General features: G+C 34.3%; 1 protein-coding gene across 6 annotated transcripts in view; it reads left to right on the forward strand.

The window, feature by feature from the left end:
- The window catches only part of LOC128930370 (large ribosomal subunit protein uL23-like), a 101282-nt gene that overhangs the window by 53065 nt on the left and 28152 nt on the right, over nucleotides 1–20065 (forward strand). For 2 of the 6 annotated variants that reach the window (XR_013530601.1, XR_013530602.1), the window contains 3 exons: nucleotides 1–385; nucleotides 4983–5097; nucleotides 6724–9329. Coding sequence is in view for 2 of the 6 variants with exons in the window: in XM_078358609.1 (XP_078214735.1) it covers nucleotides 1–346 (346 nt within the window). In the remaining 4 variants the exon portion in view is untranslated. The other 4 variants (XM_078358612.1, XM_078358611.1, XM_078358609.1 and 1 more) reach the window with 3 other exon arrangements.

The raw sequence follows: 20065 nt of genomic DNA on the forward strand, positions 1-20065 counted from the left end.
ATCAACCACTTCAGAAGAACCAGATTCCACTTCTGTGGCCAGGACTTTTATGTTATGGCTGGTCCGATTGTTTTACCCTGCGTTCTATGCTACTAAACCTTGGATAATTCCTAAAGTACAAATTGTTCTCGAACCACAAACAAGGCTAAAAGATCGGAGGAAATTCAGTGAATATACAGGATTGGGGTTGTGTATTTTCAAAAGTACTGAGCTTTATAATTCAATTATTCAAGAAGTAGAATCATGTTTTTTTTTTAATGATGCTGCCAGCATTTTAAATTACATGTTTATTAAGTGGCATTTCTCAAATAACTACAGAGTATGCGTGGAAATATTTGCTGTCTGAATAGTTTGGAGATTCAAAGAGAAAAATCAAGCTTCAGAGGTATTAAATTATGACATGCAGAAAAGTTTTTGTTTTGTTCTTAACTGCAACGGTATATATTTTAATCCGATTTAAAGTGTTATATGTCCTGGGCCCACCTTAACAGTTGTGCTGTATAGCAATGTAATGAGAAGCAAAATTTCAATTAGGGTCCCATTAACTGGCATATAATCCTTCTTTAATGTGATAGAGGCTATGGTGTTGCCGTACAAATCAATTTTTAACCCATTTTTATTCTCTTTCTTTGGATCTAATGGGATGACTCTTAACTGTTCATTGTCTGCATTGTTTCTCATATTCTTCATTATTTTAAGGTCTGGAATTAGTCTGTAAATAGTCGCCGTGATCACTCAGCTCATCCTAACTTCTATATATCAATATATATTTCTACTTATGTGTTTTAAATAGTATTTAGAGGTAAAAGCCTAAGTGAACCCAACTGTAATTTCTGAGCTATCCTTATTTCTGGAAGAAGAATTCTACTGCATCAAACCAGACTTTTCCTAGTCCCTGAGACCCTAACTTGTGAGGTATTTTAGTAACATCACAAGTCAGGCTCTTGGGACCTAGGCGGAGGGGAACCAGCAGCTTTGGACCTTATTGATTGTCTGCAGTTACCACCAGAACAAAAGAACATACATAGATTCTGCCTAGGAGAAAAGAACAATGCTTTTCTTTATCATCAGCAATGTTTTCACCATGACCCACCCCCAAAAATACAATTGTCAGGAACTGTACTCTAAAGTGATTGCACAGTCGCACTAAAATAGCATTTGTATTATAACAGTCATACAAAAGCAATATAAGAAATTGTGTAAGAAGCAAAATTACAATACAAGTGTTATAAAATGCTTCTTTTGGTACATTTTAAGGTGGCTAGTGTAAGAGGATATCTCTTAAGTTAATGAAGAAAGAGGATTATATTTATAACTTTTTTCCATATGCATTGAAATATATACATTAGCTACTGAAATAAATTCTGTGTGTCTCCATATAACTATGGCTTAAACTATGTCATATACAGCTATAATCATGCTTGAGGCCTAGAAATAACATGATTTACAATCTTCTTTATTGACCCTATTAGATTTTACTACCGATTTAAGAAGAATGCTGCTCTATACTTTGTATTTATTGCCAGGGTTTTCCTGAGTCTTGTATCCAAACAACGTACTTTATATGTCTTAACAATTCTGACAATTCTCTTATTATGAGAGTTTAAGAGTGAAAGTTTCATCAATAATTTGGGAAAATATGGTATATTTTCGTTTTTACAGTTTGCTGTGTACACATCATGGATCTATGTGAGATAAAACAGTAAACACCACCTAGGAAGTCAAACTGCTTGGACTGGCAACTGCATATGAACTGCATAGTTTTAGTTTTATAAGAAATTTAGTTTTATCAGAGGTTACTATTCCAACCATAAGTAATATGTCACATTTGAATGTTTAATAGCCATTGCCACATCAGATATGTCTTTCATAGAAATGGAATCAGTATACTAAATCTATTTTAAAATTTTACAGTAATGTTACAAATATCAAGATTCAAAATGGAGATGACAGACTTTCCATAATAGAAGCAACAAAGTGGCTTCATTCTTTTAACTATTGCATTAGATGAGTGCCATAAATTACGTGTTTTCTGCATTGTTAAAATAAATATATGAATGTATTTTAGAATACTATATGGACTCTTTGTTCACATTTTAAAAAATTTCTTATAATACCTACTTGAAATATTACAGAATATAAATCATCTATTAGTCATAGTTATTAAAAATTAATATAACAATATCATAAACATGCATCTATATAAAGCATGCAGAGTATGTTTAAGCATGTATGCACACTGTACCTATTCAGATTCTTTATTTATATCATCTACCTCATTTATCTAGAAGTTCTGAAATTTTAGGTGTGTATATGTGGTATGTGTAAATAAAAGTTTTAAAGCTCCCAATGAAAAGAGGCAATATAAACAGTAAAGAGTTTTGGTTGTATTTATCTTTTACTAATTTTGACCTCATTCTCATTGGAATTGAGCATTTTTTAAAACCATAAGTTTCTTAATACAAAGAAATCTATGCATGTATATCTACATGTACACAGAAACTTGATTACATTAATAGCAATGTTCACACAACAAATTTGAAAGTACTTCTTATATAAAATAATATCACATACAAGTATGTGTTTACTGACACCTGTTTTAACATGATTATAAATAATATCTATAAGAGTTTCCATCAATTTAATTCCAAAACAGTGTAAGAGGTAGATGTTTATTGGCTATAGTGATATCAGATAGAGGTTATTGAAATGTGAAAATGTTTTAATGTTATCATATTCACGAACCACACTGTATATTAACTTCTGTCTCATAAAAGAAATATCCCAAAGCTGAACTGAGAATGCAATGGTGTTTGTTCATTTTTACCATAAACATATAAATTTTTTTTTTACTGATAATCCTACATGATTGGAACTTCTCTATGTAACCCTCCTATGATAACTGTCTTTTGAGAGCCTCATTGATAAAGCTCTTCTCTTACCTCATAAAGGTGTGTAGGGATTTAAGTGGGTGACTTTGTTTATATAAGCTACTTTGTGCTGTATGTATATAGACAGATGCCACTTTTTCTGCATTACTGTCTCTGCTGTCACAGAATAATATTGTTTTAGGGCTTTATGACATGATTTGGAAAATCAGATCATACTAAGCTTAAAATAAAAGAAGAGATCTACAACAAAGAGCGAGAAAATGATGTGTGTTGCATACAGAAAAAGCAGTGATATTAACAATTCGATGGCTTCCTGGTAGGGAGACCAGCCTGAGCCAGACGCATATATTAAGGGCTGTCTGCTGCCGATGTGAGCTTGCTCAATGCGGTGGAAATGAGGAATCATCTCCTTTCTGACACCAGCTTATTTGTATATTTTAATTTTGAAATAGCAAATTATTGTTTTACATAAATATACTAACCCTGCCTGATTCATTTTCTTTTCCATATTGTTTGTTAATTTACTGTCAACTTCAACTTCCTTTTTTTTAGCAAAAAAATCATCACTCAACTTAAACATCTACCAAAGACCAATGAAGTCTTTTTCTTTTGTCTTTTTTGTATTGCTCTGACAATATTGTGATACTCATGCTTTTAACTTTTAATCTCTGTAAGGAAAACATCAATTTTCCAAAATAGCATTTTTTAAAGGCTTTTAGGATCCATCCAGGAAGCCACTCTGGAATTTTACCAAATCTAAATATGATTTTATTTCATTTCAGAGTTCATGGGATCAATATCGTTTTCAGTGTAAAAGTCCCAAACATTTTAGTATTCCAGTGGAGCTACAGAAGAGGTGTAGAGATATTCTTAAATCATTTAGGCGTTAGGCTACATTAATAATGCCTTGAAGAGAAATAAGTATCTCAGGGGAATTATAGTACAAGTTAATTACTAATGAAATTAGGGTGTGTTCCACCTTAAACTCCTCTTCAAATGGGCATGCTGGTACATGTGCCTAGGCTTGGTCTAATACACCCTAAACATGTAAACGGTTTTACAAGCTGTCATGTTTGGATGAGTCCTGAGAAAAGCAGTATATAAAGGGTTAGCTAACACCCAAATTTTCTTGCCATTTACACATGCAATGCAGCCTACATTTCTGTAGGCAGCAAATGCAGGCATCATTTTGATTGCTTGGATTCTTTTGTTTAATTTTTTTACTAGACATTTAACTTAGCACTCAAATCCCACTGATCCCTTAGAGACTGCATTTGGATCAGGAAAACGAAGTTCCTAATATAGAGAAGTTTAAAAAAAATTCCTGGGCCTTTGTAAACATTTGAAAAATAGACTTTTAGTGTAGCTCTGGAAATAACATATTCAGTATGCAGAAACTTAGGTACCTATCATATTCACATTATTATCTATCATTTTCACATTTCGTTTTCTTATCTTTCAATGACCAACTAATACAGAGGGTCACATATATATCTCCTATATGTCCTTAGTTTTTAAAAAGGTTTAGTAAAAACAGTATAAAATCAGAGATATCTTCATAAAATGATTCACACCATTTCTTCAATGAACTAGCTTCAATTTTAATTAAATGTTGCTTTTCCCCAATCTCTGTGCTAAATGTAACTTTATGAGATGACGTACATTATCAGCCAATAATATTAACTTGTATATAATATTTTACTTGTAGGAATTTGAAAGCAGGTGGAACTTGAAGATAATTGAGATTAAGTGAATTTAAGATTAAATAGCTTCATGTTATATACACAGTTAATTTCATGTATATTTTATGGACAACTTAAAAGTGAAAATTTCTGATAAGGTAAACTAAATTTTTCATTACTGATATAAGTAATGTGACTTTAAGTCTGTTACCTTAATAATTAATTCCTAAACAAACAAAAGAAGTGTAAAAATAATCATGGACTGTATCTGTTAGGTCAAGTAAATAAGAATAAAAATTTCTAGGTTTTGTCATGGCCATATAGGTTTTTGAGGTATTTTGGGGGTCTTTTGTGTAGGCAGATTTAACTTTGCCTCTTTTCTAAGAAGTTTCTCCCTCTTTGTCAATAGGTGTCTGGTGATTTGTGAGCATCAAGTGACTACTATGTGGAATCCTCTGTCCTTTCCTTTGAATTAGCTTTCCCTAGGCCATGAGTCAACACTAGTAGTTTATACATCCAAATTGGTAGGTCCTTATTGAAATCCTTCTATGTATTTGTTCTAGACATATAAGTGAAGTATAAGAAATTACAGATTTACATTGTGGTTGTTTTTACAGCATCTGGATAGCTTCAGGAAAATATTTGGGTGGCATTGAAACACTGGCCAATGGAAGCATTTGATTTTGTTGAATTTTGAAATGCAGGGCCTTACTGGTAGTACACTTCCTAGTCTTAGGGGTGGGGGGACCAGTCTGTAGCTAACTTACTGCTCTGTTATACATCACACTAAAGCCCAGCCTGGGCATCTGTAAACGTCGGGGAGGTTTCTACTTTAGACAACATTTTTTACTGAGGGATTATACCACAGTCAGTTCCCTCCATTTCTCCCTCTCTTCCTGGCCCCCCTCCACCCAACATGGAGCCTTTTCAACTTCTTCAAAGAAGTGGAAAAAAAAAAAAGTAGACTCTTTATTAATGGCAGAAAACAAACTGGCTGCTGTACTTCCGAGGCAGCTCTCTAATAATAAAGCAGAATAGGCACTGCGACAAAGAATTCTTGAATGTACTAAATATATAGGGAAGCCTATTTAAATTCACCAGAGGGGCTTAGAGAACAAGCAGCCGAAAGTTTAGAATTCAATTCAAGCCATGCCAGAAAATGAAAATGTCCTTAAAAAAGGATTTCTGAAACAATTGTTCAAAGAAATGTCAACTTTTAAGGTTCTTTCTAGAAGAATGAAATTTGTACTCTAATTTATGTGGTGACTTTTTCAATTAGAGAGGAAAAGTGATTAATAGAATCTCAAAGGAATTGTATCTTATGTTTAAAGAAAACGTGTTTTCTTTCCATGGGATGCTCTCTAGTGAAGGCCACCTAGTGCACTGACTAAAAACAACCAAATATATTCATGGGACAGAGATAATTTTTTTTTTTTTTTGCAATTAGACATGTAACAAATGCTCATTTTATCTTGAAAGAAAAATGTTCAACTTGTATATGTTTTCCAGTTCATTTCTTGCATTCAGTTCTATGATTTAAAATATTTCATATGTAACTCTGAAGGAGCAATTTTCTGATTTATAATAGGACTATGTGTTTCTAAATTTAAGATATAAAAAGTAATCCCTACCTTATCTCTTAGTGATTGAGTCAGGAAATTCTCTTCCTACTATTTACCTATCTATAAGACATGTGCTTCTATAAGGAATACCCACATTTATAAGAAAATATATTTTATTGACCCCAATGTTGACTTTCTTTATAAAAACTGCTTATAAAGTTTATTCAAGGCCAGTGTGGTCTTGACTGATAGATGAAATTTCATGTAGGCTTTTCTTAATATCTTCTTTTAAAAGTAACATAGATCTTGGAAAAAAAGATAGTTTTTCTTTGGCTTCAAGTATTGCAAGTTTTAAGGAGGATGGAGGAGTGGGCTTGCTAGTGACCATCTTTGTTGCCATTGTGGAGAGATTCTACCTGAGAATGAAGCCCACATGGAATTCATCATCCTACATATAATTTCTCAGATCAAAATAAGATATTTATTCATTAATGCATCAATTCTTCACACCTTCCCCCAAGTTCTCTCTGCTGGCTCTGCCTCTCCCTCTCACCTGATATTTCTCTCTCTCTCTCTTTTTCTCTCCAGTGTTGACTCATTCTCAGGTAAGCTTTCTTAATGTGGTAGCAAAGATGGCCACCCACCACTACAGACTTGCATCATGCATCATCCTACAGCCTGTGAATCGTGAAAACAAGCAAACAAAAAGATTCCCTTTACCCCAGCATCAGTTTCAGTTGTCAGAAAATCTTGGATTGGCTCTGTTTTGGTGACATGCCCATCTGTGGATCCACTTATTTGATAAACAAGTGCTACTCTGATTGGATGGCTAAATGTTGGGAAGCAAAAGAAGACTAGCCTATCCAGGTCATGAGGATGAGTGAGGGTCTGTCAATGGTAGAAAGTGAAGGGAATTTAAAGCAGCTGGAATGTAATGGGACACACAACCACCACTGCACAATTTTTAATCACTGAGTATAATGATTTTTTTTTTTTTTTTGAGATGGAGTTTCGCTCTTGTTACCCAGGCTGGAGTGCAATGGCGCGATCTCGGCTCACCGCAACCTCCGCCTCCTGGGTTCAGGCAATTCTCCTGCCTCAGCCTCCCGAGTAGCTGGGATTACAGGCACGCGCCACCATGCCCAGCTAATTTTTGTATTTTTAGTAGAGACGGGGTTTCACCATGTTGACCAGGATGGTCTCAATCTCTCAACCTCCCAAAGTGCTGGAGTATAATTATTGATAGGATTTTGAAAATGTCTTGGTAAACTTACTGGTACCTATTAATCTGCAGCCAGTATTAGTTTATTCTGCCAAATGTCCTCTGTACAGCATGGAAACTATAAAACATCTTCTGCAACAAATCTCAGCCTTAAGTGTCATGAAATTAATTACCTTTATTAACACTTTCCATAAGCATTTCATATATGATATATACCATGAAAGTCAGCATTTGGTCTCATTTAGGAATTTGAAATGTTAAAAATTATTTAGGATTACTAGAACTAGTTTGGTAAAGAAGAGATGATGATTTATATATTTATTTATTTATTTATTTTGAGGCAGAGTCTCATTCTGTCACTGAGGCTAGAGTGCAATGATGTGGTCTTGGCTCACCCCAACCTCTACTTCCTGGGTTTAAGCGATTCTCCTGCCTCAGCCTTCCAAGTTGCTGGGACTACAGGCATGAGCCAGCACACCTGGCTAATTTTTGTATTTTTTTTTAGTAGAGATGGGATTTCACTATGTTGGCCAGGCTGGTCTTGAACTCCTGACCTCATGATCCACCCGCCTCAGCCTCCCAAAGTGCTGCGAATACAAGCGTGAGCCACCATGCCCAGCCTGATGATTTTTTCTGTAGCCTATTGTGTCTAACCTTAGCTACCTTATGTTCAGGCCATCTTCTTATAGCAAATTTTATATTCTTCTCACTTTTATCTCCAGTGTTACAAATAATTATGTATTGATTCTTGGAAATTTTTATTTTTGTTTATGAAGTAATTTCTTCCTCTACTATTATACACATATATGTGCATTATATATACCTGTGTGTGTGTGTGTGTGTGTGTGTGTGTGTGATGTATAGATGATGGCTACAATTATAAAATAAGGATGTTAGGTTCTTATTTATTATCCTTTACTTTTGTGCTCTTTTATTTATCATAGTATGACCTGGGTGGTTTTCTAACATTTTACTGTCAAGAACTACTATTTAGGAATCTTTCTAAATGATAAAAAGATTAATTTACTATGAATAATAGTTATAATGTAAAACATTTTGGGCTTTTGTTGTGATGCAGATGAGCAAAGCCATAAATATAATTTAGAGAGTTTGAAAATGTATTTTAACATTCGCAATTCTTCTTACTAATTAATCAAATTAGAAAATTATGCTGTGGCTTCCAGTATATTAAAATAAGTTGTCGTATTTGGAACATCTGTTTATGGTCCCATTATGAATATTCCTAAAGGGCTGAAGTATAGATTGCCATAAATAATATTTGCAATTTGTTCTGTGGAAAAATGATACCTACTTCCCTTCACAATGCTTGTTTTTTTCCCACAAAGTAAATCTTCCAGATAGTATTTTATCATTCCCTTATCAAGACAGAGGAAAAAAGAGTCGGGTCTTACACAGCCTTGCTGATTGGTTAAGAAAAGAGACGGCTGTCATCGGCAGCCTTCCCAGACACTGTACCATGGCTCCAGACAGTCAGCTGGTACTATCGCTTTGTCTCAACTATAAATTACAGTCTCGTAATGGTCAAGGCTGACACCTTGACATTTTCAAGAAAAGTAAAAGACCTGATTTGAATGGAAATCAATTTCATTTCACAAATCTTGGCTTACTACTCCAAGCCTTTTCTTGTGTCTTCTTGAGACTTATTTGGGATTTCCATGATCATCAGAGGATTATTTGAGTGTTATATTATGCCTTTTTGAAGCTATAAAACCATATTCATACTTCCTTCTTCATTCTTAACATGAGAAAATTTATTTTTAAAATATTATATGAGAAAAATGACTAATAAGCAAGTTTTTAAAATGGCAATCAATAGCAGCCAATGCTATTTAGTTTTGCAAAACTTTTGTAAAATCTTCTCTGATTTAAAAGTACAAGCTGTGTACACACATATCCAGATTAACCTTTGATTAATAATATTATCAATTACAAGTGATTTTACACTTCAATCAAGCAGGTCTCAATGAAACTTAAAATCTTTTGAAAAGTATTTTCACTTTTATGTTCTTAGTCATAATGAGAAAGTTTTAAGCTTTAAATTGTAAGTGTTCTACAGCCGAGGATGACTAAGTACTTAATTATGTTAGGTGGGACCTTGCATTAACTTGTGTCAGAACTTTTGACCATTCAACCCAAGTGACATAGAAGTAATTCGATACTTTACTATGATGAAAAGAAACTCTTTTTAGGGCTTTTAGGAGCTTTGCAGTGAATGTTTAAAATTTTTTATTTACTTATTCTGTTACATCTTTCTCCTTTAGAAGAATACTACAATTTCTTTAAAAGCATAGAGGGGAAGACATTTCTTCTTTCCTGGTGTTTTGTCTTGATCCCTCTCCAAGAGTTATCTAAGCTCAGTAAAGCCTTGGGTCTTCTAGACACAATATTAATGGAGAATTTGGACATTGCCTCTCTCTCTTTTTAAAGTGTGAAGGGATTACCTCAATGCCTTGTGGTGATTTCTTTTCATCTTCATTATTAGTCTTCAACTCTGTCTCAAATCATAATTCTAAACAGATAAACTTTGATTGTTAAATTCCTTATTTTATAAAGCCCTATGAATAAGTGAAATTACAGACAGTTAAAAACAGGATTCCCAACTCTTAAATCTTTTTATTCATTTTTCTATGCATCTACCCATTCATTCATAATCTATATAGAACATGGTCCTATGCTAGGTAGGAAGGAAATACAAAATAAAGTTAGAATTCCTTCTTGACAAAATATTATGTTCTTAGGAGAATTTGTTTAAAAAACAAAAAAGTTATCAAGTCAGAATGTGATTGATCTACAAAGGAGATGGAAACACGATATTTTGGGATTCTAGAAATGGTATTTATTTTAGTCATTGAAAATCAAGAACAATTCCTTGGTGGAGGCTGCATTTAGCTCATCCCTAGATAGGAAGGATTTCTAGAGAAAGTGATGGAGGGGCTTGGGTTTCTGGGAGAATATACATTATACACAAATGTGCAGGAACGAGAAAGATGGGCTATGTTTAGCAGTGAATGTTGTTGCAAAGTTAGGTGCATTTGTTGGAAAGGTAGAAATTGAGTGACTAATAAGAGGTAAGCTGAAATGCGTTTGTGGAGCACCTATAGAGTTCAGAGAGGCTCTCCTGGAGGTCATGCAATTTTATAATCCAGTAGGCACTGAGGACCTTTTAAATATTTGGGGGCAGATGCAAGGAGGTAAGGTGCAAGATTAATCTGTTTCCAGTCAATATGGCATGATACTCCAATCCAGAGGACCTGTCAGAACTACTGAGCAAGCTTTATGTAGACACACCATTTTTCCTACCCCATAAATTCTGACTCACTAGGTGTGGGATACAGAATGTGCAGGTGTATTTTGTAAAAGCTCCTAGATGACTAGCTATCACACACATTGAGAAAGAGTTGGGTAGAGATTGCTGAAATGAGAAGATGTCAAGGTTTATTAGATAAGAATGAAGAGTATTGCAGTGTGTAGGAAGAACAAAAATGAAGATATAAACCAGGGTTTCTTAATGAGAATTTCACATGTGCCCAGAGTTTTATGTTCCTATGATATTACATGTAATATTTTGAGTGTATGTCCCTTTTTTTCTGGATAAAATGATCTAATCATGTGTATAATATTTTCAAAGGAGACTAAAGTCACCCAATATTAAGAACTACGAGGATCATTTAGTATGAAGTAAATGGGAGAGATTTCATGAATGTACAATTGGAAGTATTTAATGACAGGGTAGATTGCATGTGGATGCAATTCGTGGTAAGAAAGAAAGGCAGAGAATATTTCATAAAGTTTTTCTAGCTATTGATACTAAAATAATTAGAATCATCATATTCCCTTTGTGAATTAGCATTAACTTACCCTTGGACTTGTATTTCAGTTCATAGAACTTTGATATTAGGCATGGTATGAATATTTCACTACAGGAAGATGTTGGAACAGTAGTGAAAATTTTAGAGATGACTACATAGCTTTGGAAAACATTCTCCTGGAAACATAGTTGAACGCTTTTCAAGTTAGGGATCAGAATGCTTCCATCTTGTTGCTCTAGTAGAAATGAAAGGAGAAAAATAAAGGTACTGATTTCCTTTTTAAGGAAACAATTTGGAGCTTTTATAAACAGAATCTACTGTGTCCTTAGAACTGATACACAAAGTTTTGGGGCAGAGTGGTGCATGAAAATACAGACTTAATTCCACGTAGTTATTTACCCAGCTAAAAACCAGAAAAAAAAAAAAAAGAGAGTAGATATTGGAGAAAAACTCTCAACCTGTCATAAGGAACATTAACGATTTTGTAGCATCTGATAATAAATGAACCCAACCATAATATAAGGATATTTTATCTCAACTTTCTCCTTAAATAATATATTTTGCTTAGAAAGATGTACAAATTCCTTTATAACATATTTCATGAAACATTTTAAACACCTGTCTTATTCAGGTAATTCATATCCTGAAAAGATTAAAACCCTTCCATGTTCAACTGGGAAGATAGTATTACTGGTTGCAAATGCAGTTAAACCTACTATTCCAATGTTTCTAAACCTGCTAGTCTTGAACCATTTTAAAACAATTTAAGATATTTTCATATTGTCTAAAGAAACTAAGTTTTTAACAAAATAAAGTCTGGGAAGGGACAAGAAAAAAAGAAACAAAATAAAGTCTCACAGATCAATGATAGCAAAAGTTCATTTTATGAAATTATAAAATGAAAAATTCCAGACTAAATAGAAATATAAAAACAATTACTAAATCTAATCACCAGAGACTATCTCCTATTATCATACAATGTAAGCTCATATGTTCTATCTCTTTTCTCATCACATACATGCACTCAATATTTTAATAATCTTTTGTAACTTGTTTTTCAATTGTTATATACTAAGTGAATACTATATGCTTATGTTATTTTTTGATACACTAATATAATTTATTTAACCAGTCAGCCCACAAGAGTACATTGAATTTACTTCCACCTTATTTTTCACCAATATGAACAGTATTATGTTGATAAATACACTTACATATAATTATATGTAATGATTCCCTAGGGATATTAATTGGAACAGATGATAATGGCCTGAATGAAGATGATGGCAGTGGGATTAGAAAGGCAAAGAGGAATCAGAGAAAGATTTAGGAGGTAGAATTGACAGAGCCAAGTGATTGACTGTAGAGTGGAATGATATCTGGAAAACTTAAACCAAAATAATTACCTACTCACATTATGCTGTTGCTCTGTTTTTCTCTACTCATTTGATCTATGACATTTGTTTTTTTCATGGGAAGGAAGAAGCAATCAAGAATAGAATAAACAGAAGATTTGAAGTATCTGTTAGATTATTTTTTAAACGTATAGCAAGTCTAATGAACTCTAAACAAATTGATCTGGTTTGGAAGAGATGGACTCATAAGAAACAAATGATTTTACTTTTAATTTCTAAAGTGCATGGACAGAAATATTGGCCCTAATCCTAGAGACCTGGATCATAGAATTTATCATAGTTAACTATCAGATAGAGAAGACTTTAGGATATGATCTGAAAGTAGTTATCCATCACATAGAACACCATGAAACTTTCTAGACTGGGGTCAGTAAAGAGACTAATGTCCTAGAGAGAGAAGAGAAAATCAAATATAGGCAAATACTTCCTATTTCACTCCTAGTTTTACAACCTCTAGGGGAGGCAGTGAAAATCAGAGACATGTAATTCCACCTTTATTGTACATTAAATTATCATACATTCCAGAATATTCTAGTCCATTTTAATATTGTAGATACAATAGTAATAACTATTGTTCTAGATTTTCTTTTCCTTTTCAGTGAGTGAATTAAAAACCTTGAAAACTGGAATCTTTTTTTATATAGCTTATCCAAAAGTATGTTTTTCAAAGGTTCATTCAGACTTTACTTTTTCTTCCTTTGTCTTTATGCAGATAATCAAGTCCTTGGTCTTAGAAAATAGACTCATTTATTCATTAACTCAGTCAACAAATACATTAAATACCTTCCATATGGCCAGTGAATTATTTTAAGTTGTAGAATTAGTTTCAGCTACAATTTATTGTATTTTATTTGTTTAATGTTAGTTGAACATATCACAACCTTTATGCTGGTTGGAGCACATGCTTCACACAGATCTCACTGGATATTTTAGGATTATAATTAGAAATAAACAAAGCAGGCCTGGTATGGTACCTCACACCTATAAATACTAGCATTTTGGGAGGCTGAGGCAGACTGATCACCTGAGGTCAGGAGTTAGAGACCAGCCTGGCCAACATGGTGAAACCTGACTCTACTAAAAATACAAAAATTAGCTGGGCATAGTGGTGCATGCCTATAATGGCAGCCACTTGGAAGGCTGAGGCAGGAGAATCGCTTGAACCCAGGAGGCAGAGATTGCAGTGAGCCAAGATCATGCCACTGTACTCCAGCTAAAGTGATAGAGCAAGAGTCAAAACAAAAACAAAAATACAAAGCACAGACACACACAAACACACCTACCTACAAGCCTATAGGAAATTGATGATGGTGCTAAAGAAATTTCAGAAAGACTGTAATGGCACATCTTTTCAAAATCATTGACTAAAATCACCAAGAGAAAAACAAGTATGATTTCTTTGTTAGTGCTTCTAATATCTTTCCTGAGAATTCATGTGGAACAGAGAATCTAGTGAAATTTGGTGCTTTGCGTCATTACTAAGCTCATATCTGCAAGCTAATCATGTGTGATAAGGCTAAAACGTAAAAGCTTTTGAATCAATAGCTCTTTCAGATGATATTCTGATAAAATTACTTCATTTGCTTTCCTAACTAATTTATGTAAGTGGAAAGATTAAGAGAAAAGCTTATATTAGGAGTAACAGGATCCAAAGGGTGGATTGGACTTCATTGTTCTAGTTGGCATCTTTGTAAGCCCTTTAATAATGTGATCTCCGAAACGTCTATCTTAGACAGGGGTATACTTTCTGGCTTCATTTACTTGAAAATAAGTTAGGGTCATAAGCAGAGGTTAGGTTACTTCTACCTGGAAATTAATCAGAAATTTCATTTTGCCCTTTGGTGTTGCTCTTCTGCCCCCACACCTCAACACACCTTCTGTCGAACAATCCTAAAGCTCCTTTTCATGCATCATGGCAGTTTAAAAGAATCTGAAATTGTGGATTTCCATATTTACATAATTATATACTGAATATATAATATAATAGGGTAGGGTAAAGTGTTTTTAAAAGATGTGACATCTTAAAGAAAATCCAGAGATATCATAAGTGACTCTAATTTATTGGCAAATTTCAGACTACGTTCTTAGTCATATTTCTGCTAGAAGAAACCTACTTTCCATTTTGTGTTTTCTCATTTGCATTACTGCAAAGTTATTCATGCATATGAAAAGGATATTATTCATCTCCATATTCCTTTCTCTCCTTATTCCAAACCCAATGGGTTTATGAGTTATACATAAAGAAACACACTGCTATCTCTGTATGTTTATACATAGATATCTATCTGATTCAAATTTGGTATTACAGCTGGATAGCAACCCCAAGTGATAACATTATGTGCCACATGTGTCTTATTACATCATTCATGACATACCAAAATTGTCAAACATGTTGAAATCCAATAATTATAACTGACAAGCTTTAGCATGATTGGGAATGAAAAAAAAATAGAGGAATGTATTTCTGAATTATTCCTCATTGGGAATGAAAAAAAAATAGAGGAATGTATTTCTGAATTATTCCTCATTGGGAATGAAAAAAAAAATAGAGGAATGTATTTCTGAATTATTCCTCAAAGTACATATAGCTGTATGATAAGCTCTTGTTTCTTATCTGCTAATATTTTTAGTGAGATGCTGTTTTCAGAGTATTTGTGGTAGCTGGTTTCTGAAATTTTTATGTGCATAAAACCATATCATCATCTAAATTGAAATTCCAGTGCTATTCCAAAAAGAACTACAAAGGTGAACTGAAGGAAAATGACCAACCTGACAGGGCTTTTCCTTTTCTCTAATGTTTGATTCTTCTTATCCTAATATCCCAGAAAATTATTTCACTTGAAAGTTTAGGCATAATTCACAGAAAAACATTTTGTCTTTTCCATTCTCCAGTTCTACTTACTATTGCTTCAGTTCCTGAAAGGTTTTCCTCAAAATATCTTGGCATTTGCCAGGCAGAAGAAAATAGGGTTGACAGTGAATTTCATGGGCACAACCCTCATTCATGACAATGATAAAGTATTCAAAATTCTCACCCTTTGTGTCCTGCTTTATCTGTATTTAGGGATGGCATGAAGGAAGAGAAAGAGAAAGCTTATATTTTTCTCTTTAACATTAACTTTCATTTAGCTGTTAAAGAGCGGAATAGTTTTTAAGCCCAGAATACATTGTAATTGCATTTTCTTTTTCAATAATTGTAGCAGATGTTAAAGTGAAGAGACAATGGCAGTGACATACAGAATAACCTGGTTTCCTAGATGGACCCACTTGTCGGAGATCAAACAGCTACAGCACATTTAGGGTTACACGCTCTTTCCCTTCCTCCTTATTCTCAACTGTAGTGGAGCTTTTTCCAAAGTTGCCATGGTAACAGTATATCTGGCTGCTAGCTCTGTCGTAAGTTATTGAACTGAGACTGGCTTTTGGTTTAGCAGATAATTAGGTTCTGTCTCACAGGTTCATTTTCCTGTGACTGGGACGTGAATATGACCTACAGCTGGCCTCAATTTCAGTGTCACAGACAAAACTTTAACCCTTCCAAGCTCCTCTGGCACACTCCTAAGCATTGCTTGTGTGTTAAAGGAAGTCCAGTATCGCTCACCCATACCTTGGGGAGGATTACCAAGTCCTCATTTTATTTTTTATCTTCAGCATAACACTAAAGAAAATCTGGTTAAGTTGTGTACGTAGAGCATTTTCAAAATTAAAAATATATCAAGAACATGATATATATTTATATATTTTATATATACTACATGAAACTTTTCATAGTCATATTATTTCCTTGACTCTCTAATAATTTTCAAGCCACACTGAAATTTCTTTTGTTATAATTAGGAATGCACAGAATTTAAATTCAAAACCTCTATGCTCAGGAATATTAGGTGGTTACTTCTATTCTCAGCTTTGAGAACGGTCTGCCAGTTCATTCACACCCTTGTTTCCACTTTCATATTCCCTGAACTATAGCTGACATTGAAAGGTTCCGCTGGAGTCTCAGGCAAACCCATGTGACAAGGAACACAGCTACCAGTCTCCTAAATGCCAAAATGTTCACTCAGGGCTTAAATCTTTCTGGTTTGGAAAACCAGCTACTTTTGCATGTTGTATTTGGAAGATTTCAATCAGTTAAATAACTGCTCTTTGTTTAAGACAAAGAAAGAAACATTACTTTGGGAACAGATATTGAATTCACAATATCCATGGCAACACAGGGAGCTCTGGAGTTAGTAAGAGAAGGTATACCTTTCTATGTCAAACAATGGGAAAGACCTTCAAGGAAATCTGTTTAAAATTTTAAGTGCATCTAGCCTAGAAGCTTAACATGAAAGGATAAGAAAGAAATAGGGAGAGTTGAGTTTACCAGAATTAAAACATGAATTAAAGAAATTCCATAGTGTAATTGGCTGAAGAATCACCTAACGTTAATAGTGATAGGTAAAATTTATGAAAGGGAAGATTAGAAAATTCAGCAACTGCATATTGGACTTCAGATGTGTGTGCACGCACATATGTGCGTATGTCACTCATAGATTGTTTTCTATTTTAATCTGTGCCTTTCATACTCAAACTCTAGACGACAAGAGCACCTCAAAGATAGCAGCCTCAAGGAGCAGCCATGGCCCCAGAGTTGTCCCACGGATGCAGAGAACTTAGTGGAGGAGGCTGAGGTCAGAATGGGAAAAGTTTTTAAAAAGTAAAAAGAAGAGCTGATATGTAAGGACTGATTGCTGTGCATTATTTTCCACTGAACTGACCTTCTTTTAGCTTCTAATCTCAAGCACATAGCACCTGTTGTTTTCATATTAAAGAACAGTGTTTGTTGAATGAATATATAAATTCTTCCAAAATCTCTGTTTCGTGTGGTAAGAACTCAGTTAGCATTCAATTATAAAGAGGACTTAGAAAGTCTGCAAGCATTTTTGATTAAAAAAAAAAAAAAGAAATCCTTTTAACTGTCTTCTCATGGTTCCTGGTAACATCTAAGCCCAAAAAATTCAGGTCATTTCTTGCCTGCACTGTTGCAATCGCCTCATCATAATTGTTCTTCTCCTTTATCAACCACAGTCATCTCCACTACATGAAGAAGAGAGGGTGCTAAAGTGTAAATTATCTCAAATCAACAGCCTCCTCATAATTTGCCAGTGGTTTTCATGTCATTAGAATAACAAGAACAATTTCTTGCTTGTGAAATCATATATGACCTTTCCCCTGTCTACCTTAGTGGCATCAGCTCTCATGACTCATCCTCTTTTTCACTCTGCACCTTGCCTTTTCCTAACCATGCCTGCTAGTCAACTTTAGCCTTTGTGTTCTCTTTGCCAGGAATTGCATTCTCACCAGGAATTGCATGATTCACCTCTTTACTTTATTCTGATCACTCTGCTCAAATGTGATATTTTTAGAGACACCTTTCCTAACCATCTTAAAAAGCACCGCATTCACTGTCGGACACCTTTCCTGCTTTTTCTTCATAAAACGTATCACTTCCTGATATTGTATTAGACAACAAGCAAATAAGTATATGCCTGTATGCTGTTCCCACTAAAATATAAGCTCTTTTTGAACAGGAGCCTGAATTATTTATGAGTATATCCCTAGTGCCCAAAATCTAGTAGACTGGTCCCTATTAGGGCTTTAATAAATATTGGGTTCATTTGTTGAATGAATGAATAATTGAAAAAGAATATCCAGGTAGAATATCTGGGCAGCCCAACCTATTTGAAGCCCGTACGGTGTTTCTCTGACATAATGAATGCAATTATTCTTCTACCTGATGCAATTACATGAGTACATAAGGATAAAATTAAGCACATAGTTTAGATTTCTTCAAGTCTCTTCCTTAGATTAAGGAAAAACAAAGAAATGGAGCTTATTCCTACCTCATTCTTACATGAACTAAATCCAGAATAAAGCATCATCCATGTACCAAACACATCCCTACCCCAGCCACTCATGGAATACTTTATCTGAAAAGGAACAGATAGTAAATATTTTTGGCTTTGGGGACCATACAGTCTGTGTCACTACCACTCAGCACTTCTGTTGAGGTGTGAAATCAGCCTTAGACAACACATAAACAAATGGGCGTGGCTGCGTTCCAATAAAATGTTACTTATAAAACCAGAAAATCAGCAGATTTAGCGCACAGGCTCTAGTTTGCTGACCCTTGAATTAGAGAGTCTTCCCCAAAATCCTCTTCTCAAGTTATTGAGAGAATGCCCATAGGACCACGGCTCCCTCACTTGGTTCTTTCATGAAATGAGACAAATTCAGGGATAGCTGGAGGGCAAAACACCTACCTGTGACACGACTATTGAGCCTGATGCCTTGCCTTTTATGTCTTTAAACTGAATCAAACCTTAACTATAAACTGTCTTTACAGTAGCAATAACTGGGCCATGTCAAATGCTCCCAATGACAAAATTTCTCCTTGGAGAATGAATGAAGGTTGCATATAGTGGTATGTTGGTATATGTTTAGCAACTGGCTCTCTTACTGATTTCTATGGTGTAAATTCTCCCCTCCTAGCCATCTGAAACTACCAATATGATGTCATTTAATGTAGAGTTGGGAAAAGACAGTTTCTTGAATCAGTATGAGCTGGTTTCAGCCCACTGCTGAATACATATTTAAAAGCTACAATAGCCCTGCCATTGCAGAGTCTGCAGGAAAGAGTAGTGGACTTGATAGGAGCAACTGGCAGGATAGTCTTTTGAATTGCCAATAAATAACGAAAAAGTATATAAATATAATGCTCTATAGAAAGCTGTCAAGTTTAGTGCTTGGTTAAAATACATACTCAGTAAATGGTAGCTATTATTGTCTTAGTTTAGTTATTGCAAGCATCAAAATTAAATGTTTAGCTACAGACTCAATCCAATTTTAATGTCATTGTGTCAATAAGACCTCTTAACATTGAAGCAACAAAGATAAAGGAATTTTTTTTGTAGCTATTCACAATTCTGCCCAGCTCAAGGTAAGGATAGCAGCAAAATACTCTAACTAGAATAAAAGAAGTCTCCACTTGACTGCAGCTCTTCACAACACTTCACAAGGGTCAAGCTGTGTTACTTTCCTTCAGTGTTAAATAGAATGCATCTCAGAAGAATAGCTCAATTATTGATTGAATAGTAGGTTCAAGTTGACTATAATCCCAATTTAAGACCAGGGATGGGTCAACAGAAGGGTAAAATTTTCTAATCAAGCCTCGAGGCAAACACTCAGAAGTAGTAATATGGATATCTTATATTATTTTGTCACATATAATACTGTTGCAGCCCAGTTGTGCAAAACTGGTAAAATAAAAGACAAAAATATTGACATCAGTTTGGGTAACTGGATTCCAAAATGAACATCCATCTAAGAGAAATTAATGAAAAAAGTATATGGACCTTGAAAGACGTTAATACACAGTTTAGGTTTAAACACTCAGTTTTGGGTAGAAAAGACTAATACATGCT

The sequence above is a fragment of the Callithrix jacchus genome, chromosome 21 (assembly GCF_049354715.1).
Source record: "Callithrix jacchus isolate 240 chromosome 21, calJac240_pri, whole genome shotgun sequence".
NCBI classification, from domain to species: Eukaryota; Metazoa; Chordata; class Mammalia; order Primates; family Cebidae; genus Callithrix; species Callithrix jacchus.